The sequence below is a fragment of the Apostichopus japonicus genome, chromosome 16 (assembly GCF_037975245.1).
Source record: "Apostichopus japonicus isolate 1M-3 chromosome 16, ASM3797524v1, whole genome shotgun sequence".
Lineage (NCBI taxonomy): Eukaryota > Metazoa > Echinodermata > Holothuroidea > Aspidochirotida > Stichopodidae > Apostichopus > Apostichopus japonicus.
Window position 1 is genome coordinate 45726511 of NC_092576.1, and position 24630 is coordinate 45751140.

The 24630-nt window shown below is 35.8% G+C and overlaps 2 protein-coding genes across 4 annotated transcripts in view; one reads left to right on the top strand and one right to left on the bottom strand.

The window, feature by feature from the left end:
- LOC139982210 (uncharacterized) overlaps nucleotides 1-10961 on the bottom strand; it is a 34912-nt gene extending 23951 nt beyond the window's left edge. The window contains exons 1-9 of one of the 2 annotated variants that reach the window (XM_071994826.1): nucleotides 10566-10961; nucleotides 6469-6622; nucleotides 5582-5641; nucleotides 4917-5222; nucleotides 4595-4647; nucleotides 3930-4126; nucleotides 3406-3482; nucleotides 3108-3196; nucleotides 580-699 (exon numbers count right to left, since the gene is read on the bottom strand). In XM_071994826.1, the coding sequence (XP_071850927.1) occupies nucleotides 580-699; nucleotides 3108-3196; nucleotides 3406-3482; nucleotides 3930-4126; nucleotides 4595-4647; nucleotides 4917-5222; nucleotides 5582-5636 (897 nt within the window). In that variant the 5' untranslated portion in view covers nucleotides 5637-5641; nucleotides 6469-6622; nucleotides 10566-10961. Of the gene's footprint in view, nucleotides 1-579; nucleotides 700-3107; nucleotides 3197-3405; nucleotides 3483-3929; nucleotides 4127-4594; nucleotides 4648-4916; nucleotides 5223-5581; nucleotides 5642-6468; nucleotides 6627-10565 lie in introns of those variants that run through there. The other variant, XM_071994828.1, reaches the window with a different exon arrangement.
- Nucleotides 10962-11999: 1038 nt separating this feature from the next.
- Nucleotides 12000-24630, top strand: part of LOC139982203 (uncharacterized) — a 36457-nt gene continuing 23826 nt past the window's right edge. The window contains exons 1-14 of one of the 2 annotated variants that reach the window (XM_071994797.1): nucleotides 12000-12018; nucleotides 13690-13732; nucleotides 14673-14760; nucleotides 16113-16436; nucleotides 16853-17497; nucleotides 17961-18305; nucleotides 19052-19171; nucleotides 19520-19563; nucleotides 19958-19997; nucleotides 20418-21946; nucleotides 22221-22429; nucleotides 23200-23273; nucleotides 23724-23782; nucleotides 23914-23961. In XM_071994797.1, coding sequence (XP_071850898.1) covers nucleotides 14700-14760; nucleotides 16113-16436; nucleotides 16853-17497; nucleotides 17961-18305; nucleotides 19052-19171; nucleotides 19520-19563; nucleotides 19958-19997; nucleotides 20418-21946; nucleotides 22221-22429; nucleotides 23200-23273; nucleotides 23724-23782; nucleotides 23914-23961 — 3498 coding nt within the window. In that variant the 5' untranslated portion in view covers nucleotides 12000-12018; nucleotides 13690-13732; nucleotides 14673-14699. Of the gene's footprint in view, nucleotides 12019-13594; nucleotides 13733-14672; nucleotides 14761-16112; nucleotides 16437-16852; nucleotides 17498-17960; nucleotides 18306-19051; nucleotides 19172-19519; nucleotides 19564-19957; nucleotides 19998-20417; nucleotides 21947-22220; nucleotides 22430-23199; nucleotides 23274-23723; nucleotides 23783-23913; nucleotides 23962-24630 lie in introns of those variants that run through there. The other variant, XM_071994796.1, reaches the window with a different exon arrangement.

Here is a 24630-nt window from a genome sequence, read left to right on the forward strand (position 1 = left end):
GACTTCCCCAATAATTATAACCAATATGGAAGGGTAATAACACGGAAAACATATCATTTTTTTTTTCATTTCTTTTCGCGCGCTCCGCGCGCGTTCAACATCTTAATGTGCATATCATATAGGCATTTATCGGTTATTTGCATGTGATGTAATACCCGACGAACGACTATATGAGATGCACATTAAGATGTTACACGCGCGCGGAGCGCGCGAAAAAGTTTGGCTATATTTTTCGGGCAAGTCGTTACAGCCCCCCCCCCCCAAATCAAATTAGGCTCCTACGCCTATGAGATTGTGTCACATTTGTGTTAAATCACTACTTACTCAGACACTGGCTCTGTTAATAAATAACATTTAATCATCTCGGTCAAATTTGTAGCCTTAGATGTAGTATAATATTCGTTGCTTATAATGGACACGTGGTACTACAAGTATCGTTATATGAATGGTTAGTGATGCCTATATATATGTTTTCATTTAAAGTGACAAACAATTTAATTGATAAATAATCTAAATAAATTGCAATGATCTAATAAACTTGAATATTTATATGGCTGTGTTGAATTATAAGTGACTTACGTTGTGACTTGATGCAATTTGAAGGAGCAATATTGTAGACATCTGGAGTTGTTTACTATCAGTTTCCCTTAGATTCACAATACTCGAACACAGAAGTCGTAAACTGCTTTGATCCTTAGTCTGGAAATGAATATAGAAGCGTCTTGAAATAATATTGAACGAACTTGAAGTTATAATATTTTAAAATTGCTTCCTTGAGTATCACAATTTCACATAATATTAACGGTAGATGAACGCTGTGAGGGGGAACTGATAATCCCGCCAATATTGTATGATTAAGTGAACTTAAATTAAATAAGCACTTTGACTTTTGACTTGTAGACTCTGCTCTATGGTACCGATTTCATTTTAAGGCAAGGGAGGGGTGGGGGTGCAATGACATTTCTGGTTAGGAGTCTAAGGGGAGGGAGATACCCTTCCCTTGAGAAAACTTTAATTTAGGGGGATAATATTCAAACTGGTGCTACCACCGGTCACGGAACGTAATTAAAGTTAACGATTGTATTTATATGAGTCTTATTGACACCATATAGGCTCTATACACTCTGTTACGTATTGACGTTTTAAGGCTGTAGGGGGAGAGGACAATTGATTATGTTACTACTCGTTTTGTGGGAGGGTCTGAAATCGAACCGAGTTAAACTGACACCATATTTCAAATGGATGTTGATCGAAATCGACACCGAGTTAAATTGACTATCTGAGCAACAAAAATAAGAAAAGGAGCAAATTGGCTGTTAATTAGTACTGTACATTGTTCTTGGCTAGGATTAAAGGACCCCCAGAAGTTGAAACACGAATAGATAGTTCATGTTCGCCAAAGTTGCAAGTTTGGATCACAAATACATGTCAGGAGGAGAAATTACACTTATATTTTTTACTTAAATGTATATCTTGTATTAGTGTAGCTATTGTAGCGAAAATACTACTGGTTACTCCCGTTGTACGATTTGCCCCTCGTATGTTTAATTTAAACGTCCATTGAGCTCCGCAGAGACAGCGAACTATTTTTAGAGCCAGGTCGCACAACGGTACGTAATAGTTCATATCGTTCTACTTGTGATTGAGCATTCTCCCGGAATGGTCCGGACAGGCAAGATACTGGGTGTCTCGGTCAACCCCATTGGTCACGGCAAACTGTAAGACTGTGAGGGTAGTCTATGATTGGCCAAAAAGCATACATTTTCCTGCATTTTGTATCGATTAGGTGCGTTACGAGACATAGTATGGTAGCTCGCACGGCGTATGATAGAAACAGCACAAGCGACTTTAATTAAATCAAAGAGATGTATAGTTTTCATGGCGCTGCAGTACAGAAACATGTGCTGCCCAGCGCATTTGCTGCCCGACGCCTGCGGATTACCTGACGCCTGCGCATTGCCCAACACCTGCGCTGCCCGAGACCTGTGCAGTACCCGCCGATACCTGTGCAGTACCCAAATCCTGCGCAGCGCCCGAGAACTGTGCAATTCCCGACCCTTGCGCTGCGCGATTGTTGGGCTGCATGCTATAGTCGTTAATGGTGCCCTCTAATAGCGCGGCGATGTGTTTCATATTTACAGTGTATTATATAGTGTAAAGATCGAGTTGAGAATTACATGTCTATTAAACCTTGCACTTTCAATGTCTGTTGTCCGGTTTTGAGTATTGTTTTGTATACCATCTCCTTCTTCGTACCTTCCCCGGCACTTCGGTTGGTTCCGGGACAGGGAGTTCCCCACACCAGGACGTTGGCAGCGTTTTACTATCTTAACCTTCTACAGACATTCCTTCGTTAGATTCCAATTTCTATTGATTCCAGTTTTAACCTGGTTCAGTATTTTGTTTTGTTACCAACAGAAAGAGAAAAGGGGACGTAACCCCATTATTGCTTTACCGCACCGGACTGGGGGAGGGGATAACTTGATGAGAAAATGGCCTATGACCGCTCTCCACTCTGGCGCCGGGACCGGTATCAAACATGATATGTATCAAAGCAGTGATTTGTAAACGTGCCAATAAGTTTGCCGTCCCAGTTTCGTGTACAAAAATATCCAAAGTAGAAGGGAGCTTTTAGAATTATCATAATTCGTAGAAAATGTTGGTGATCAGCCATAACAATTTTTGTTTTAAATTATGCAGCTATAGCATTGTTTAAATGTTCTAGTGATAAAGAAGCTTCCGATTTCGACAAGCGTGCGATTGCTGAAACAGTACGCATGTATAGACGTCTTCAATGTGGTTAATTTATATGTCTGTTACGGCATTTTATGTTTCTCTGTCTTTCCAACAAACATGGTTTTTCTATTCAAAATCAAATTCAATAGTATTTTATTTTGTATGTTTTATATTGGCTATTTCCATGACAATCATTTACTTGACTGGTGAATTCCGCACAACTTACAATGTGCTATTGTACCGTCTGACAAGGTAGATGTTAATTGGATGATCTGTCATGGGTTTATCAGGGTTTAAATATTTCTCGCTAAACTAATAAAAAACGTACTCCGCGGACAGTATTGCACTCAAGAGAGTGGTAAACGACTTACTTCAAGTGTTGTGGCTTCCTTGGAGTTCGACACCCATTTACCTCTGGAAGAATCTAAATGGAAACCATGTTCAGTCGGTGTCCATGAAACTGGAAAGAAATATTATATAACGATTTTTTTTTTTTATAGATCAAGAACGTGGCATAAAAAACGGTATACATAATTACAAGGTAAATGTCAAATATTGATTTTCTTCGTTGACTTCTGCAATATAAAGATATAACCCTATTGAGTATTCCACAGAGGATCACAAATTGCTTGTGATGAGTAACACATTTAGTTATTTCTATATTCTCACCTTGAATGTTACGTAACTTCGTAAGAGGAGAAAGAGAACCCACGAGAAGAGACAGAGGTAACAAACAATCAATGAATCTGTAAAATAAAATGTGATTTGTGGGTGTTGAATACGTTATATGATTGAGTTGTTTTGATGTTATCCACCATTTATAAAATAATTATAGTGTAAAGTTAGTGATGCATCAGTCATTAAGTATTGTTGCGTTCCGAGCTTCTCTGCATATGTATTTATTGAGTGTGCTCGCCTGTTCTCAGAGAGAACGAATCAGTTTTTGCTTTAATGTCTCATTCTGGTGTTCACACTACACAATAGTAAAATACTACACATGAAGTACAATCCCTTTAACTTTTTACTAAACAACGACAACAACACTATCACGTTACAGTATGTATACATCATTCTTCTAGCTAAAAGTTACCGTTCATTCAAGAACACAGTTCCACAGTTTGCTGGTTTGTAAGTAATCGATCATTAATTAACGTTAATAAATAACATAACAGTAGTGGTATGCGACTACTTACGTCAATTTCCGCAGCCGTTGGCATTTTTGTGAAAAAGACAATAATCCTATGACTTGGTCCTGGGTAAATTCTTTTCCAATGTTCGTTTTGATCTGTAGTTCCTCTAAGGTGGACGATACAGGTACAAGTTTTCCATTTTCCAGAGTTATGTTATGTTGGTCTGCAGAGCTAAATGATGCTAGTCCGAGACTGGTAAACTTAATATAAGGAAAACACGTTTTAGAAATTATTAGACAATCGTGCGCAGTCAAGAGCAATATATGTTCATATCGATGACTGTGACTTTTTACATATCAGACAGACAAGATCGTCCATGCAAGCTTAATTGATGATGTACCAAATCACAGAACTTTAAACCGACGGAAAATATGGAAAAGTTAATGTGTGTAATATTGTTTTCGATTATACGAAAGCATATAGGAATCAAGCCCATCCGTTGCTCGGAGTCGTATAATCACTACCAACCGTTATTATTAAAATAATGTACTCCAATTACAAACATTTCTCGTTGCATCAGTACTGAGAAAACAACAACTTAGAAATAGTAGCTTAAGTTGTCGAACTATAGACTTGGTCTAGCACAAGCAGCTTAATGTTTTAAATAATCTTATTCTACATAAGCAGGTAACGCATTTGTTTCTAGCTAAATATTTCAATTTACTCACGTCAGAACTGAGAGATATCTTTGAACCGAGATCCAGTTTGTCAAACTTAAGATCTGTTGGAAATACGTAGATAAAAATAAATGATAACAAAGTGTTAACGTTTCTGTTAGCATCAAGTATTAAACACTTGATGGTTTATCGGTTACTTCATCAACTCATATTGTCATATTAGTTCATTGTTATGGATGTTTCAAGTGTATCGTTAGATTGTTGGTACGGCAATTGTACATTGTATACGTTTTCAAAAATGGAAGGTGATGATTGATATGAATATGTTTTATACTGTATATACATGAAATGTTCTTGAGAATCATATACTAACCTTCTGGTTCTTGTATAGACTGATCATCACCTGTACACCGTTTCCCTGTATGACGCTCGAACATTGTTTGCACCCTTTCATGTATCCCATTAAGATTACACGCTTTCAAAGCACGTAGAAGAGTCGTGATATCTGTTTCTGTGATTTCCCCTCTCTCCTCCAAATATTGAACCATACGGTAATTACGACCATCCTTATTTTGCAGCAAATCGATTTTTGCGGGTGGATAATTAAGGAAGGTTGCAAGGTGCAAAATATTTTCTCCAGTTAGTATATCAACTAATTTAGCTTTAAAGCTACCAAAACCTGGTAAAATAAACAATAACACGAAGAATTCACTTTTCACATATTCCGGATCAGGTGTAAGGGGCCTTATGACTACTTCATGAACAATACAATCTACATGTATTAAATTTAAGTAAAATACATATTAATTCACGAATGAGAAGAGAATGGTATAACTAACCATATGTAGGCCAAAAATGAAGAAACAAACGGACCTGTGCAGATTGTATACCAGTCTAAGAGACTGTGTATAGTCTAGATGTCGTTTGAATGCATATCAGTTAATCCGAAAGAACAATCTCTCCCCCCCCCCCCCCCCATTGATGTTACTTTGCTGATGTGTAATTTCCAATTGCTATTCAATATATTGATAACCGTACCTGTTGAATTCTTCTTCTTTGCTGTTTCTACCACATGCTTGAAATTGGTAGCCATCGTACCTGAAAATTGTAATAATGTAGCGTTTATATTTACTGCTAATACGATAAATAGCAGTAAAATTAGTCAAATATTACAGGAAATGCATTTGATCAATATGGTTCCTTCAGGCTTATGAGATTGAGGGATGAAACTGGTTTTAAAAACTTAAAATTCAGCACATTATGTTGCTGCTGCGTTGTCTAACAATTACAGAAGGATAACGAGTTTGTAATGATCCATCGCTTTTCAATGAACTCTCACAATGAATCACAAATGACGCTAATGTATTATTTGTGCACGAGAAAGCAGTATTGTATATCACAATATTGCAGCACATTTCACTCCAGCTTACTCTGCTCTGCTGAAATCGACCCGACCGCCGAGACATATGTTTCTATAGTTGATCAACATGTATATTCTTGAATCTGACAAATTCACACTTAATAACGGTGATCCAGCATAAACAACTGAGTTTCATTAATATTCAGTGTCTGTTTAGGCAACATGCAAATGTATATTGGATGATTTGATGATGGATTGATTACATTTGTTAAACAGCTTTAGTCGGCAGACGTCCTACACCGCCAATTACCAGTTATACAAACGCACATGTTGGCCATGATGTTTATAGAAGCTTTGCCAAAATACAACTGTCAGTTCCAAATGAGTTGTCGTGTATTCTTGGGCACCGTCGACCAACCTAACATAGCACAGCCTGAGTTACACCCAATTACTGCATGTATATAGCTAGACATTACAACGTTATATATACTTCACAGTGACGGAGATTCGCTGTTATTCCCTAAGTACATTGGTGTATTGGTAGTATATACAATCAGGAACCTACCTTTACTGGTTGTCTGGGCAGGCTCTGATGTATCTAAATTGTTGTAGTAACTTCAAAGTGGTGTTATGTTTCTAGACACGACTACAGTCATTCCATGATTCGTCAAATAAAATGGCGTTTAGTTCTTCCATTCATCTCTCTCAATGCACTGATCCTGTAACAGTATCAAAGTTCATATTTACATTAACCAAATATTACTTATCAGTTGGATATTTATGTGTTTAGGCTTACACTGAAATATTTTAAGGTTATCTTGGCATCCTTATAAATATTTGTGAGGATTTGGGATTTAAATTACGCCAATTCGTCATGCCAAGAACAAAGAATGATCATGTTCGGGTATATCCATAAACCTATACTTATAGGATACTTATAACAAAAATGGTTGTTACAACAACTACTGTTCAAGTCCCACAACCGAGCATCAGTAATTACTACTTCTGTGTTCGTAGCGCGGTAACATGTGTTACAGGTAGAAACAGTAGTTACTGTACTAGCTATGATTATCTGGTGATTATGTTAAAGCTCGCGGTTCCATAAACTAAAATACTTGAACTACAGTACTTAAGCTACGGTATTTAAACAACGGTACTTAAACTACGGTATTTACACTACGTTATCTGAACTACGGTACTTAAAGCACGGTACTTAAACAACGGTACTTAAACTACGGTATTTAAACTACGGTATCTAAACTACGGTATTTAAACTACGGTATCTAAACTACGGTACTTAAACTACGATACTTAAACAACGGTATTTAAACTACGGTATCTAAACTACGGTACTTAAACTACGGTACTTAAACTGCGGTACAAAAATATCGGGACAAAAACATCGGTACTTAAATTACGGTATTTACACTACGTTACTTAAATTACGGTTCTTAAACTACGATACTTAAACAACGGTACTTAAACAACGGTACATAAATATCGGTACTTAAAGTACGATATTAAAAGTAAGATAATCAACCTACAGTACTTAAAACTGCTGTACTTAAACGAAAAATTTTCCTTATTCAATCAACTGGATTGAAAATGTAAATTACTTCATGAGCACATGATATGCTTTGTTTGATGTATATAACATTAATGCGATAAGTTTTGTTCTAAGCATCCATATCAATATATATTGGCGATATTCTGAGTTACCGGGAAAAGAACCATTTAAAAAAAAAAAAAAAACTTTTCCTCTTCAAGAATTGTTTGATCTTCTAAGCATAAGAACACTCAACTTTTAGAATAACACCAAGGGCAACTGAATTATTTCCTTAAACCTTCGCTAAGGAAATGTTTATAAAGGCTACCATGCGTCTTGTATTCGTACCAATTCATTCTTTTTTGTATCCAGGAAAAGTATTTTTGAGCCTGAGAATATTACTTAAAGGCGTATGAGTAACATATGAGTACTTTTATGTAACTCATATTATTCAGGACACGCCTTCTGATTGGTGGCTAACAAATAAACGCCCAGTGTAACGATCACCTTTAATTAGAAGTGACCAATCAAAATGTGACATTACTGATATGAATGGCGTACTTCAGATTTGTAAACCTGACAAGTCCTGTAAGCAATCATAACATCGTCGCTTCTTTATTCTTGATCTACCAACCATAACCACAAAACATAATGTTGAGTTTAATAGAGCCCTCTCATAGAGTGTATTAAATACTGATCTGTGTTCCTCTATTTTACGTCGCTATTATAGAAAAGCAAAAAAAAATTAAACATAAACATAAACACGTCCTATACCATATGGAGTTTACTATATTTTCCTTCATAACCAACATGGTATTACCTATTGTATGTTTCTGTTTATTGTATGTTTCTGTTTATCTGATATTGTTGCGTACAAGTGACTTTACAGGTATTCAAATGCGGTGAGAGGAGGGAAAATTCAACTTATCCACCGAATGTCTAGCAGCTTGAACTTTGTTGAATTGACCACATGCGAATAAAGGGTTTTATAAAGGAAGGTGACTGTAATGGAACCATAGCTGTCTCCTTCAATTAAGGGGGTATAGGGGTTTTATGCAAGAAAACAGTTAACTTTTAAACTTCAATTGGTGTATTCTAATTCATATTTCGATATTAATGTTTGGTCTATATTAGTAGAATAAACCCCAAGATTGTGCAATACAAAACACCATTATTTCCTTCGCAATTGACCTGAAACTTAAAGGAGACCCATTTTCGAATGAAGTTTTTTATAAACGGGTGGAGCTGCCGTGGGTTCATTGAAGCTGAATATCATGTTTTGGATTTAGGAATACCATACAAAACAAATGCAAGCTGAGACGTAAAATTGTGTATTTTGAGGCATATTTAGACTAAAAATAATCTATAATCAGCAGCTATGTTCACGACGCTTAAACGATCACATATGTGGGCTTATGGCTTATAACTTACCAGTCGGGTGGCTTCCAATTCAACAATTTAACTCAAATTTTGAGTCTGAAAAATTTAGGAGGTCATTTCAGATGGGAAAATCGTAGATTGCTCTTTGATGGAAAACCTACCTTACTATGACCCTGCCGAGTATCGAACCCAGAGCCTACCAATTGCTAAGCATCATTGCTTCAAATGCCACCGCTGTTTTCCACTTGGCCACAACACCTATAGAGTAGGTATACATACTATTAGTCCTAAACTAAAGGTTGGCTTATAATGATTTATGTGATATATGTCCATTTTTTACCCGGCTGAATCCAAACTTGAAGTTCATGGGAGGGGATCATGCACCGTATTTTTGCGGACGCGTTGTCTATCTGAACTGCTCATTGTAGCATTATATGCTTTATACTTTTTACATTATATTTGTGTAGTGTATCTTTGGAGTTACGCAATCATCGAAAAGAAACATCATCTGTGCAGATTATTGTTTTCTAAGGTTGTATTTTCTTGTGTTTAAATATTACTAAAGACGTTAAACGCTGGGAGTTATTTGCATTTAGGAAAGCTTAAATTTCAGGAAGTTGTTTTTTGGATGATATCTTCTTTTATTTCTAGATGACAACACATAAATTGAAGAATGTGCATCATGGATTAAATAGCAGTAATCGCCGACAGAAAGAAAGAAAACAGAAATACTGGAACTGATGGTTAAACGAAACTAATTCGTCGCCATGGTGACGACTGTTAAAGACGAGCAGTGGATTTGTTGTTGAAACACAGAACAATATCCATATACTATGTTTTTATATAAGCAAGAAAAGAACAGAATATTGGAAAGATGAAATTTTAACAATTCGCAGATCGATTTACAAGCATAAAACCTTGGAAAATCCCGAATTACTTTGAAAGGATTTATGATCGATGCAATCTTATCTAATATTTTTTTGAAATGTTCATTCAAAACGTATTTGTAACAAATCAACGTCAATAGATCGTCTTCGTTTCTTGTAGATGATTTAGAGATTAACTTAATGTGGAACTTGTATTTGTAATTTCCGTCACAGAGTACCGTACAACGCGCATTATGTACATAAGCATTATATATGAAGTTAAATCGGAATGTTCATGTCAGGAAATTGTTTTTAATTACGTGCATATATCTTCCGTATATAGTCTACAAATCTAAGCGTTCAACAGATAATAAAGAAAACATTAAACACATTTTACCCATCCAGCAATGCAATAATTACAGTACATGGAATATTTAACCTAGCAGAATAAATAAACAGTATTAGAAAGTAGTACGACCATTCCCAAGAATAACTTTTTTTTTTTTTCTGACATTTGTTCTATAGTTATTTTTCGAATTTGATGTTTCTTTTCGAACAAAAACGTTTTTTTTATGAAGCACTCGCTTAGTAAAGATAACATATACATGACTACAGGATACATCTTGTCTTTCTTTATATAGTTGCTAAAGTTTCTTAAAAAAATGTGTTTTTTAGTCATATGACACTAAAAGGTCTATCATAAAAACAGTATGTTCTATATATAAATCACATAAATGCGAATATTATTTATAGATTTGCTTCTTGTGTTGGGTCATATGACTAAAACTAACAAACTCAAGATATTAAGAAGAATTACGCTTTAATATATCTAATAGTTTTAATATTTAACATTGTGCATACTTTACTAACCTTGTACGTGTAAAGTGTAATTCTTTGTAACTACAGAACCACACATACACTGATATGTTCCTTCGTGTGGTAATCTTACTGGGTTGATTATCAAAGAATTGTCATCGGAGAGAGAAATGCTTCCATTGAATTCCTTAAACACAGTGATCTTGTTGAAGAAAAGTATTTTGTCTTCAAACTTCCAGTTATGGTGTTCACCGGGCTCGCAACAGTTTTCAAAGCAGATAAATTTGGACAGTTCCGAGACGTAATGATATTCATCGCAGACAACTTGAAAAATTGCAGTAAGTAAATAAACGAAAGATACATTTAATAACATTTTGAGAGCATTTCATGGAATTGACACTGAAAACAAAATATACACTGAAAATTCTAATATTTCATTATGACATATTTTGAAGTTCGGAAAAAAGATATACAACTGTCCTTGAGTCAAGCGCTCTCTGAAATAAAAACAAATCCTACGGAGTCCTTAACAAGCCGTTAGGTGTATGATTTGTTTATTGATATTCAAACGTAACATTGAGCAGGTTATTTGAATTCCATTGCGGTATAATTGCAATGTTAGTGGAGCCTATTGCAGCCCAGTGCACATTAGTACATACCAGTCTTAAGATGGGACTGAGTAGAGTGTTATGTGATACATTGCAGAGTAGTACATAAGACTACGTGGAAAGTACAATGAGTGTTGTGTAGTATACATATCCGCGCAGGACTTTGCTGTGGTAGGACGCTTGGGCTAGGACTGTGGTGGGAAGGAAAATGGTGGGTAGGAATTTTGGGTAGGACTTTGGTGTGACAGGACTGTGTGGTAGGACTTTAGTGGGGTAGGACTGCGGTGGGTAGTACTGTTGTGGGGTAGGACTGTGGCGGGGTAGGACTGTGGTGGGTTAGGACTGCGGTGGGTAGGTCTGTTTTGGGGTAGGACTGGTGCGGTAGGACTGTAGTGGGGTAGGACTGTGGTAGGGTAGGACTGTGGTGGGTAGAGCTGCGGTGGGTAGGGCTGCGGTGGGTAGGGCTGCCGTGGGTAGGTCTGTTGTGAGGTAGGACTGTGTTGGAGAATCACTGGTGCGGTACTCTTGTGGGCGGCTCAGTCCGTTTGTAGCCTACTTTTTTCAATCAAATGGCGGTCAGTAGTACTGGTTAACCATAAACTAAGTGTGGTTGTTGTACTAACATTGTGTACAAGTATGAGACAAACTGAGAGCCTTAATATTAGTTCATAGTAAATGTGACCTAAACGTCTGTCGCCTAGAATTTAATTGTCTCTTACATAATCGAGTACTTTATCATATTAAACAAGATCTATAAACATTTCATATGAAATATATGTGTTCTTTCCCTTGATAGTTTGTTATATGGACTATGATGGTAGAAGACCAAAAACCGCATGGCTTTAACAGACACAAGATATGAATAAAAAAAAGTTCTGCTTAAGCTGTTTCACAGTGAGGTAAGGAAATACTTTAGTCTAAAATGTCTTCATTGTAAAAGTAAAATAGAAAGTATTAAGAATCTATTGTGACCACACAAAAGAGTTGTACGATGCATCGATTACTCATACAGAAATAGGTTTCGAAGTTGTGTGAATATACTTGTTATTTGCATATAAATATGTTAACCGCACAAAGGAAAAATTATCTCTTTGAAACTACTAATTTCAGTTTCAGATCATTATTACTCGAGTGGATGAAGAAAATGAAATAGAAAGAAATCGTGCCCATATATGGCTGCAATCATCGTGTTAATCTTATCACAAATAAAATCAAGTATCAATTAACAATATACACGCTCTGGCCTAATTTCAAACACAGGAAAGTAATTTGATTGCTTGAGTTCATAGCTTTAACTTCTGTGTCATATTTTGTAATATAGCAATTGCTAAGCACCACCAGTGATGATCCGATTGTCAAAGTTGAGTGTTTATTGCTTGTTTTGTCCAAAAAAAAAATTACATTTAATCTCAGCCTTTTAATTTTAAACTGTGATTATGTTCCTAAAACAATGAATGCTCAACATAAATGAGACAGACCCTGATAGCAACAACAATTAACAAAATTGGGAATGATAAGGATATTCTACTCGGTCAATACTTACCATTCTCGCTGTTTCTGTATGTGTCACGTTGCTTCGTATATGCATAGTTTTGGTATGAAATGTGCCTTGTAATATATACGTTAAATGTAGGAGACACAATAGCTTATTTATAATGTAATACACACTGTGGTGTGGTTGCGTCGCATTGCGACACTTTGCATGTATATGTTATGTAGTTTGTCTGGTTTATGAATGTGGCACGTTCCTTTGTAGGCATAATTATCATACAATCAACTAGTTATATGTCTGTGACACATTGTGTGGTATGTCTTCATGTCGTGTAATGTACCTGGTATATGTGACACTTTGCCTGTTTATGTTATGTAGTTTGTCTAGTAAATGAATGTGGCACATTACTTGGTAGGCATAATTATCCCACAATAAACTAGTGATGTGTTTGTGACACATTGTGTGGTAGGTCTTCATGTCATGCAATGTACCTGGTATATGTGACATATTGCCTCAATATGTCATATTATATACCCAGTATATTAGATTGACGTATTGCCGACTTGGTAGGCCTATTCATTGTGTATTACACTTGATATATGAGAGGGCCAATGTTTTGGAGTGCAAAACATGTATGTTATGGGCCTTGTAAGGAAACATATAAACTGATTTATATCATGCAATGTTCCTAATATGAACATGTGAGACAACGTTACAGCGGGATATTGTTCAGGACCTTCACGTGGAAAATGTAATGTTATTTCTCGAGAAGACTAGTCCACTTCTCTGCCAAATTTTCACATATGACATTTTTGTCATTAAATTCGAAACCTGTATATCTGCGTCCTGTGTGTTACACTATATACCGTAGGTTCAGCATACGAAGAATAATACCGTTGATGCTTGTTTGTGATAAACTCATATTTGTTTACTGACGAATTGACGACCAGACTGAATCACAAACTGTATGCACGTAGTATATCGGTATATTGATATTCGTTTACAAGTGGTATCAGATAAAAGGTCAGATCAAAGTCTAACAACGTTTATCTATACCTGCGCCATTTTGTTCATACAGCTTATGAAGAAGTTATTCTCATGATATGTTCCTTCTAATTGAGGTAAGTTTACAACTGAAACATAATCTAAAATTACTTGTATCGAACGATGAATGTATTCAATGGTGTCTTCTTTAATAATTGATAATAGATTACATTTATAAAGCGCTGAAAACAGCGTTTCAAAGCGCTAAATACAGTTCGTAACAGTTTGTAACTTTTACAGTTCGTAACTAAAAGAACATGATGCGATACATAGTTGCACTGTCGTGTGCTTTTCAAGTTAACATAAAGCATCGTGCTGGCTTTAACAATGTGGTGACAATCCTCTTAAAAATTGAAAATTCATAGTACTAGTAAGCTGGTATCTCAAATTTTAATTTTGTGTCTTAGCAAATGATATTGAATTATTTTTTTTTAAATGAATAGGTATCAGTAATAATCAAATGTGTAAAATATTGACTTTCAGCACCCTTTATTCTTTTGGTGATGTGATTCTGATATGTTTAATTGCTATCGGAGGTTTGAAGCTGACCCTGGACTGGGAGAAGCTAAATATATTAGTCAAACAATGGTTTCCTTCATTTTGGCAACGTTCATTAAGCATAGTGACAGCAACAAGTATGTCTAACAACCATACCAATTATATATAAATAACGTAAGCTAAACTACTCAGTAACTTGTGTTAGTGTATATGTGATTTTGCTCTCAAAGCATTATTGCGATTACCGTTCATATTTGTTAAGGCTATTAGGTTTTCTACTAATTTACTATTGCTATGTTAGTGGTTTTGATATATTCAATAAAATGAGATGATATGAAATGAAATCCATGTAAAATACCAATAGGATGGTTTATACTTTGCAGTCTCTTCGGATGGGCAACGGTCGCTTATATTTAAGTTTAATGCACCTGTTAAAATATGTAGTGTCGAAGTAGAAGATGTTACTCTGATTACTTCATTGCGTCTCACACACATGCATGTTTTATTCTCTTTTTCCAGTTGTAGTTTTGTCCGAAATATAGCGAGATGTTGAACGGAGCAGTTTTTAAGGCATTTATTCTTATCCTCATATTGAACTATTTCTCCGGTAAGTTGACCTCCAGCAGTATCTTATATTAAGAACTACGTTATGTTCTAAATTGTTCAAGAATGGATTATGTAATGTTCTTGTTATATTACAGACAATGCATTGAGCTACTACAATGTGCATGGTATAGGCCACGTAATAATTACGCTATATTTCATGTAATGCCCATGATGTATGCTAGTTAATGTACTTGATAAATGTGTTGTTATGCTCTCGGTACACCGTATGTATTATATATGTTATATACCATTTATTGTCCGTCATGTATTATAATAAATGTACACTGCATTGTTTGTTATATTCATGGTATGTCTTATGTAATATGTTTATTATATTTCATGTAATGTCCCTGATGTATGTAAGTTAATATACCTGGTAGATGTGTTGTTATGCTCATGGAATACCGCATGTAACACGTGTGTTATATTTCATTTAATGTCACTGGTGAATGTCATTTAATATACATGATAGAGGGGTTGTTATGTTTATGACATACCGTGTATAATATGCCTGTTTCATCCCATGTACTGTCCCTGATATTTGTCAGTTAATGTGCATGGTAGATGTGTTGTTATATCATGATACACCGTATGTCATGCAATATGTATACTATGCTATGCGCTCTACCAGTAATACCACGCTGTAGATCTGGTAAAGTCCATGCGATATTGGGGGTATGCGCCATGTACTATACCTGATATACGTTTCTTAATGTCGGTAGTCTAGTTCATATAATTCCTGTTGAATACAGCATACATGGTAGATGATATATCAAGTAATGTGCACGTATAGTGCTATATAATCTACCAGGTATTATCATGTTCATGATATGATTTATGTAACGTTCAGATTATAAATCATGTAATGTGTATAGCACATATAACGTATCCGGTATTAGTCATAAGATTTGCCTTACATATCCCATATAAAGTATTTGATGGAGTCGTCGTATGTATTAAGTAAGATATCGTGTAAGTTACTTAAGGTGTGGTTTTCACTGTGTTATAAGCAGAATAAAGGACAGTGGTCCTCTGTGATATCATGCCAATAGGTCTCTAGGTTCTGTACAAGTATATTGTGTACGTAAAATGTCACCCGTGCATATAATGGCATACATCCGTTATGTCTTATAACAATATGTGTATAATATGCTGTAACCCTCACCCGAACCAATGCCTCTGGTTTGTGAAATGGATAAACATTTAATGTGATGCATGTAACTTCTCCAACGTGGTACAATATGTTTCAGTTTAATGGATTAAAAGGCTCACGTTGTTCCCTCTCCAATGAAGCACACGTAGATCACATGCCTAACTGACATATCTCTCTTGATTATATTTCTCTGTTCTCAGTTTTATCTGAAGAGAAATGCCCATCTCCACAATACCTTGAGTTTGGAAAAGTAGGAGTCGTTTTCTGTGAATTTGAGACCGCAATTTACAGCATCCACTGGTATGATACAGATGACGTCACTGCTTCGAAACCAACTATCGAAGTAGATAGCGATGGCACCATAGGTGGACCTGGTTTTACATCCGGGGAATACAACATTAACCCTGATGGATATCTGGTTGTCAATAACGTTTCTGTTCATCACGAAACAAAGTTTACAGTTACTAAATTCAAGTCTACTTCAGAATTACCAATTGTACTTGTAATAGAGGTTAAAGTCATAGGTAAGCATTTCAGTAAGTGGCTATTGCTTCTCGGCCTTTTGGCTAAGATCATGTGTAGTATATGTTCCCTTTCGAGGGGAATGGTGATGCACACACGACGATGATCACACAGTCACAGTCTCGATTCAAGGGGACTGGGATTTTGAGCGGATCAGTCGGTTTGTTGTTAGGTATTTCGTGCCCAGGTTCTTTCCGGGGTGATTTTTCGTAAATAATATCAATTTTGAAATTTTATGAACAGTTCAAGTGGTTATTAAAATTACTGATTTCCTGTTTTTGTCATTACACAACATTTAAAAAATGTATCTGCTAGCATACTGTTCATCAGTAAAGATAATTCAGTCATTGTTCTAGTATTGATGATGCGTTCTTTAACAGTAAATATTGTTATTTTTTTGTTTCTATACAATGTACAGTAATACCGGTTTTAGCTTATCCTGTTATTGACCAGTGTTCAACACAAGAGGAAACATGTTTCACTCGTCTTGGCTGGAATGAACAACTTACATGTAGAATAGCCGACGCCAGACCGCCAGTGAATTTATCATGGCATATGTTGACCAAGGCAGGACAGACATCTATCCCGTTTACACGTTTCATAACCAATGGCACGATAACCCAGTCATCATATGTTGAAGTAGCCGATGTGTTTGAAAAGTCACCGAGTGTGGTTTTGCTTGTTTGTAAAGCAGAAACCGACGCACCGTTGTTGAATCGTCCTGAGTCGTTTGTATTGGCTCAGAATCAAAATATCGATCTTATTGACATTATCGTTTCTGACGTCATCGTTGAAAAGGGACAGTGTGTAAATCTTACTTGTTCCAATGCTGATATTGATATACTTGTCTGGGAGAAACGTGATTTAGAGAATAACTTTGAGACAATCGCATATTACATTAACTTTGAAACCTTGATTCATAAATCCCTAGATGAAAGTGTTGAAATTAGTAACCAAGGTTCTTTGGTCATACCCGACGTTCGTTTGGAACATGAAAGTTATTACAGATGCCTATACAACAACGGAACTGGAGATGTAGCTGCATTTAAAATAGCTGTATATGGTAAGAAAGCTGCCTTTAAAATGTATGTACATGGTTAGATTGCTGTATTAAAAATGCATGTCGATGTTAAGATAGCTGCATTAAATACATATCTATGGTAAAATAGCTGCATTAAAATACATGTCTAAGGTATAATAGCTGCATTTAATATGCATGTATATGGTACGATAGCTTAGTATCAAAGTGTTCTTGCTGTGTCGAGGATGATTGCTGAACGCTGTGTCCTAATGATATCAAACAAATATACAAACACGTGTATTACTGTAGCCTTTCATGTACTTTCTCAACAGTTTACTGATATAATGTAATAATGTATGCAATGTGATGATCATCAGATATATTACAAATTCTTTAAGGAGTATACTACTTAGCATATTTAACTGAACAATAGAATGTGTCATTATATATAATTTCGTGGTATGATAAGATCCATTTATTTTAATATTTCTGATCTTCAATGCAGTTAGTCCGTCGCCAGCTTATCCAGTAGTTGACGGGTGTCCATCCGATCGGTACTGCACGTTAAATGTCGAACGGCAAGGAAATTTAACGTGTACAGTTAAAGGCATACGACCGGCCATTGAACTTCAATGGATGGTGCATTATGAAGATTCTATTGATCAAATATCATTTCACAATCAACAAAGTAAAATATTAACTAATGACGGGACTTCAGATGTTATCCACACAACAGAGTACAAAGTTCGAGATACTGCCAGTGACAGAGTAACAGTGGAGTGTTACAGTATTGGTGCACGAAAAGATTCGTTGGCTTTGAGCACCACCATCGATCTACTGATTGCTCGTGGTAATAATATATAACATTTACTCAATATGAAATGTGTATTGAGATCCAGCAAACTTGTATAAGAATCAATTGTGTTCATTACAATATACGTACGTGTTTACCCTTCACTGCTACCCGACTCCGCCCTGGGCCTACCCAACCACGTATGACCAATCACCCGATACTCATGGCTCGTACAGTAACTACTGTTCATGTCCTGTAACACATGTTACGAACACAAAGTAGTAATTACTAGTGTACTGTTGTGGGACTTGAACGATAGTTGCTGTACCAGCCATGGAGTCCAAGTTCGTTAATACGCGAAAATAAGGTCTCAACTTGGCTTTTGAATGCTATAAGTAGGCCTAGATGGATATACCCAAACATGACCTTTCTTCGTTCTCGGCATGAAAAATTGGCGTAATTTAAAGGAGAGATGTCAACTGGAATCAAGCGGTATCGTACCTACTTTAATTCAAATACATAGCTAGTACAGTAACTACTGGTCCCACAACCGTGCATCAGTATTTTTAACACGATGAAATATGTTACATGTGTTACCAGTAGTTTTTGTACCAGCTACTGAGTATCAACCGGATCAATCAAACTGTCTGTCGTATACCAACCAGTGTAATTAAAGAAACATTCCCAGTTAATGTGATCTTTGTTATTTGTGTCTATCATCAAGTGAACAGTTATATACATTTTCAGCTTTTATATTGAAGCAGTGTTCCAGTAATCACGCCTATTGTTTCTCCCTTTCATAGATGACGTCATACCAACGGCTAAAAATCAAAAAGAGACTGGATTCCCAATAATAATCATCGTCATAGTACTTGTTGTTAGTTTTATTCTACTTGTAGCTGGGGTGATATTCGTCATAATAAGTGAGTAACTACACATGTTATTGCAATGAAAACACAAAGTCTATAAATGAGATAAAACGACTGTATGTACTTTCATTGTATATCTCAGTTTTTATTCATGAATTGTCGCAACATTGCACCACAATTACAGTTTGACGATGATTTCTAGTTGTGCGTATCACATCAACATAGCCTCACATGTATTAATTTACAAGATAAATTATCTAAGAATATATTTTGGCACGTTTGTTTGATCTAGTTGTCATCCTTGTGTTTTAATTTAACGAATCAATGTTTATTCATTGTTTAAATCACGTCACTAGGATATGATAATACTTTAATTTCATGTAATATCTTCTTATTTATTAGAACTCCGGAGAAGACCCAAACCAGACACTTTGAGCAATGAAGAGGTAATACCAGATAATTATATTATCAAATTGATAAACAGTTGTCATAATGAATGTATTCTTTCTCGTAGAAGTTTGTTCGTTTAAGGTTGTAACAAACTGATAAAGTAAAAAGTTCAACCAAAACATGATCCAATTGTATTAAAGTTATGATATTGATGTTGGCAATTGTACAGTAAAATACAATAGCAATATAAAGAATGGCAGCTGTTCATAGAGAAAGCATTAAAGTGTACCGTGTACGAGGAAAAACAAGCAGTAAAGTTATATTGCTATCGGTAAGTTAGCGTCGTGTGATAATGTAGCAAAAGCCACTCTTGTCAGATATATCAACTCTAAAGTTGTCAGACTGCAACTGTATTCTGCTTCATTGTTTTCTACCTTTGACTTTCTTTAGAATTTTGACCTGAAAGAAACATTACTAAACCAACCTGAAGGTATGTTAATATATGTATGTATGTATATATGTTTATATATATATATATATACATACATTTATATATATATATATATATATATATATATATATATATATATATATATATATACACTTGTTTCGTCAAGTTCATAGTTTTGATATTTCTTTTATAAAAACACATTTAATAAATCATGAAGAAGTAGATTCAAATTAAATGTAAACCACATATATTTATGAGCCTACTTTTGTGATTTTTTCAATCCAAAATATGTTTATTATGATATATAATTTGGTGTTTAACTTTGTAAATAAGTTGAGTTTAATGATATCAAATGGACAAAGACATTATATGAATTATGTTAACAAGTTTATTCTGTTCTCTTAGTAGTTTATGGATAAAAACAGTATATCTAAATTTTCGCTTTGCTTTACACGCCAGTCGCAAAAAATAAAACCCTTTTGGTAGAACAACTAAAAGGAACGTATGCCAACTTTTACAACGCTATAAAACCAGTTCCTTACCAGCGGGAAAAGACGTACTGTGTACAATCTGTATTTGTAGAGGGTGGCATGTCTTGCCTAGAAGACAAAGCACTGGGAGACAAAGAGACATGGGAACCGATACAATCTTACCAGGATATCTGGACTGATCCACGACTAAGATCGAAGAGAAGGATCATTGAGGGAGGTCCCGGTTACGGAAAGTCCACACTTTTCTTACAAATGGCTCATGATTGGTGTTCTAATGAAGGAAAGTCAGCTTTGAAAAATGTTCAAATACTCATTCTATTGAAACTTCGACAGTTAGCAGGCATCAGCTCGATATATGAAGCTATCAGGATATTTCTCTTACCCAGGAACTCTAAACTTAAAAATCAAGACATTGAATCGATCTTGGACCAGTCCTCCTCTGTTGTAATGCTGTTCGACGGCTTTGACGAATATCCGGACTATGAAAATACAACAGATATTTTAGACATTATCCAGAGCAAAATGTATCCAAATTTTGACGTTATTCTGACGACACGATTATCAGATCTTCCAAAGGACTTGGCCGCGGAAACAAAACGACTACGTCTCACAGGCTTTGGTAGTGAGGCTCAACATACTTACTTGAAGAAGGCAGTGACTAAAGACGATGTAGCTGCTGGTGAAAGGATTCAAAATGTTCTTTATGAAAACCCCATCTTCAGAGACCTCTGCCAAATTCCTCTCTTTTTTGTCATGTATGCCCATCTCAGTCAGAGGAGTAAGGAGTTACAGACTTGCACATCGGCTACAAGTTTCTTTCGTTATATGGTGTCATCCTTACATCAACATCTTAAGAGGAAGTTCAAAGATGAAAACGTGGAACAGGTCGATTTGCTAATAGAGAGAGAACATAAATCATTGGATAAGATTGCTTTTGAAAGCATCAGCGGAACAGAACGAAAAACTTGTTGGAAGAGGAGTGACATCGCCGATTGCTTGGGAGAATCTTTGCTTGTTCAGTGTCTACGTGTTGGCACACTACAGGAAGAAGAGTTGACAGAATTCCACGACAGCCCTGGTATCAGAGCTCATGAACATGTAGAATACATAACCAATGTTACATTTTATCACGAGCTATTCTGCGAGTGGTACGCAGCACATCACTTAGCTGATGCCGTAGAGAAGTTACACAGTAGCAGTGATGAAGGAGTTAGTGACGTATTGGATATTGTAGATCCATCCAAGCATCAGTATGTGTTTCGATTTGCTTGCGGGATCAACCTTACTGCTGCTGACGTAATCATAAGATATTTGAGCGGACTGATTGGAAGAAGTGAGATTGTTATTATGTGCATTCTTGAAAGAATAGGCTCTGTGGACAAGATTCTTGATGTCATGGAAAATCTGTGCTCCAATCCTATCCAAATCAAAGCGGATAACTCAAAAATACTTAACAGATCAACCCTACAGCTGTTGGAAATTGCTGACTTAAAAGAGGTAAATAAATCATCGAATTAAAACAAAATGGTAGCATTGTGTAGCTGAGAAACTTAACGATGTAATTAGCTACAGGAAAGGCACATTTGTGCTGTTTTTGTCTTTATGTTTCTCTTTCTTGAATAAGAATTACTGCCAACAGAGTTGAAAACGATTTTATTGATTCTGGTTTTAGAAGTAGATCTGTTTAACTTTACACCATCTCGGGTCATGGTAGATATCATTACATGTGTGGAAACATCGTGGTAACTATTTTGTTGTTTCATCCCTATAGGTTAGCGTTTCAAGCTTGATTGTCAGTGAATGTTTCCACGCTGTCGAAGAGTCCCAGAAAGCGATTCTATTGACGTTTGATCTTCAATTACCGATTCTTTCTACACTTAGAGAGCTTATAATTGATCAAAGTGGGAAAGAATTTCAGGAGGAGGAATTGAACGACGTGTTTACATACATTGCTAACTGTATACAATTAAAAATATTGAAGTAAGAGAATGTGTTTCTATGCTTATTGCTATACATCAATCAATCGATCATTCAAAAAACATTTATATATCGTTAATATCAACAACACTTGTTCAAAATGCACTACCAGACATATTAATAACACAACCGCAACTTATTTATCCATAGACACATTATTGAAACAGCAGCGACTATGCTTGTTAAATGAAAGAGTTAATGACACTGGTCTAAGACAATCTACATACATAAAGCCAAAAATGTAAAACCTGGCTCATGAGTACAATTGGACGAGGTTAAGGAACGTCATATTTCTGGACTCACTCCACGATTAACAAGTATTGCTTAGTAATAAACTGTTTAGTGTCTGGCAGGTAGACAGATGCAGAACGAGAAATAAAGGACGTGCGTTCAGAAATGAACTGAATCAATGTCAGTAAACTTAACCTGCATAACTATGCGTAGTTACAGCACGTACCTGAAAATCGTGAATCAGAGAGTAGATATACTAAGTGAACTAACGAGCATAAGTTTAGTGAAGTTAACTAACTGTAGACAGTTATCTTTAAGAATGACAGTCATTTCTTGTAATACATTAATTTCATTCATTAGGTTAAATCTGCATCTCTATCTTTGCTTTCTACTTAAAATAATATCATGTTATTGATGAGAGTATAGCAGTATCCACTGTCAGAAACAAGTACATGCCTTAAAATCAACAGTATATGTGATGTTGTTGGAGAAACTTCGCGTTTGGTATTTGATGTCGTTATTTTTTGTTTTGTTATTCATAGATTTTCCGGATGCATTTTGCCTGACGTCATTAGGTCGACGTATTTGACAATTTTCTCTACAAGCGGTGCAACAGGTACTTTATGTTGATGTTATATCAGAACACTGTTGTCTTCTATCATTGTGTTTTACATATTGATTTAAAATAAATATAAAAAATACTTCAGAATAAGAAGCGAGTCATCAGAATGAATTGTGAACATAACATGCATGAAGCGCAAATAGCGAAACATAATGTCTGTAATGGACTATACAAGGCTTTGTTTAGATGCATAATTTTTTGCGGTATTATATTAAAAAAAAAACATCTGATTTAGAATACAAAAGTTTTTGTTTTGTTTAAAGTAAATACACAAGCGGGCACATAAACTAGCTGGCAATGTGATATACAACATATATTTCATTTGTGTGATGATCACCGTACTTCACGTACGTGCATGAAACTCTGAGTAGCAGCTTAAGTTAGTCGTATATGTTAGTATGCATGTATATCTACTCTGTCAACATGTCCGTTTCTTTATTTCAGTGTCTTGGTACCCACTGAATAATTGGTATTTTCTTGATCTGTCTTCTGGATACTGGATGGTAAGGAAAATAAAACTTTTTGAAAAATTATTCTGACATATTTGCCGAGATATTCAGTACATCGGTTATAATCTTGGTTTCCTTTTCATGGAAAGATGCAAAATTATATATTTCTTGCTCTATTTATACAGGGCAGGAAAGCGCAGGCCCGACTTTCTGATGAAGAATACGAAAATAAGGTAAAATGTCATATGATATATAGTATGAGGGAAAGGCTGCTTGGGAGAACATATTTAGGTGCGGTGTGCACAATCTTTTATAGGGCAAAATCGCACTTGTATTACTGAGCATCACACGACAAGTATGGGGGCTAGGGAAGACGCCCTACATCCCTTCCCAACACTCATCGCTCATCGCTGAACCATTTGATATAGAATTCAAAATTGTGAAGAAAAAGCTTTAGTTCCATATAACCAGGATAATATATTCACAACTATCAAAGAGATATGTCGATCGATTTCGCGACCGTGTTGGCTTTTTGAGACCGACTACAATGTCAAACTGAGCAACAGTTCGAAAATAAACCAACAAAAGCGGCAACTTGTGGTACAATAACACAACTGCACACTATTATTGGTTGGTACCAAAGGGATCCAATAATACAACTGCACACTGTAATTGGTTGGTACTGCAGGGATCCAATAACACAACTGTACACTGTTATTGGCTGGTACTGCAGGGATCCAATAATACAACTGCACACTGTAATTGGTTGGTACTAAAGGGATCCAATAATACAACTGCAAACTGTAATTGGTTGCTACTGTAGGGATCCAATAATACAACCGCAAACTGTTATTGGTTGGTACTAAAGGGATCCAATAATTCAACTGCACACTGTTATTTGC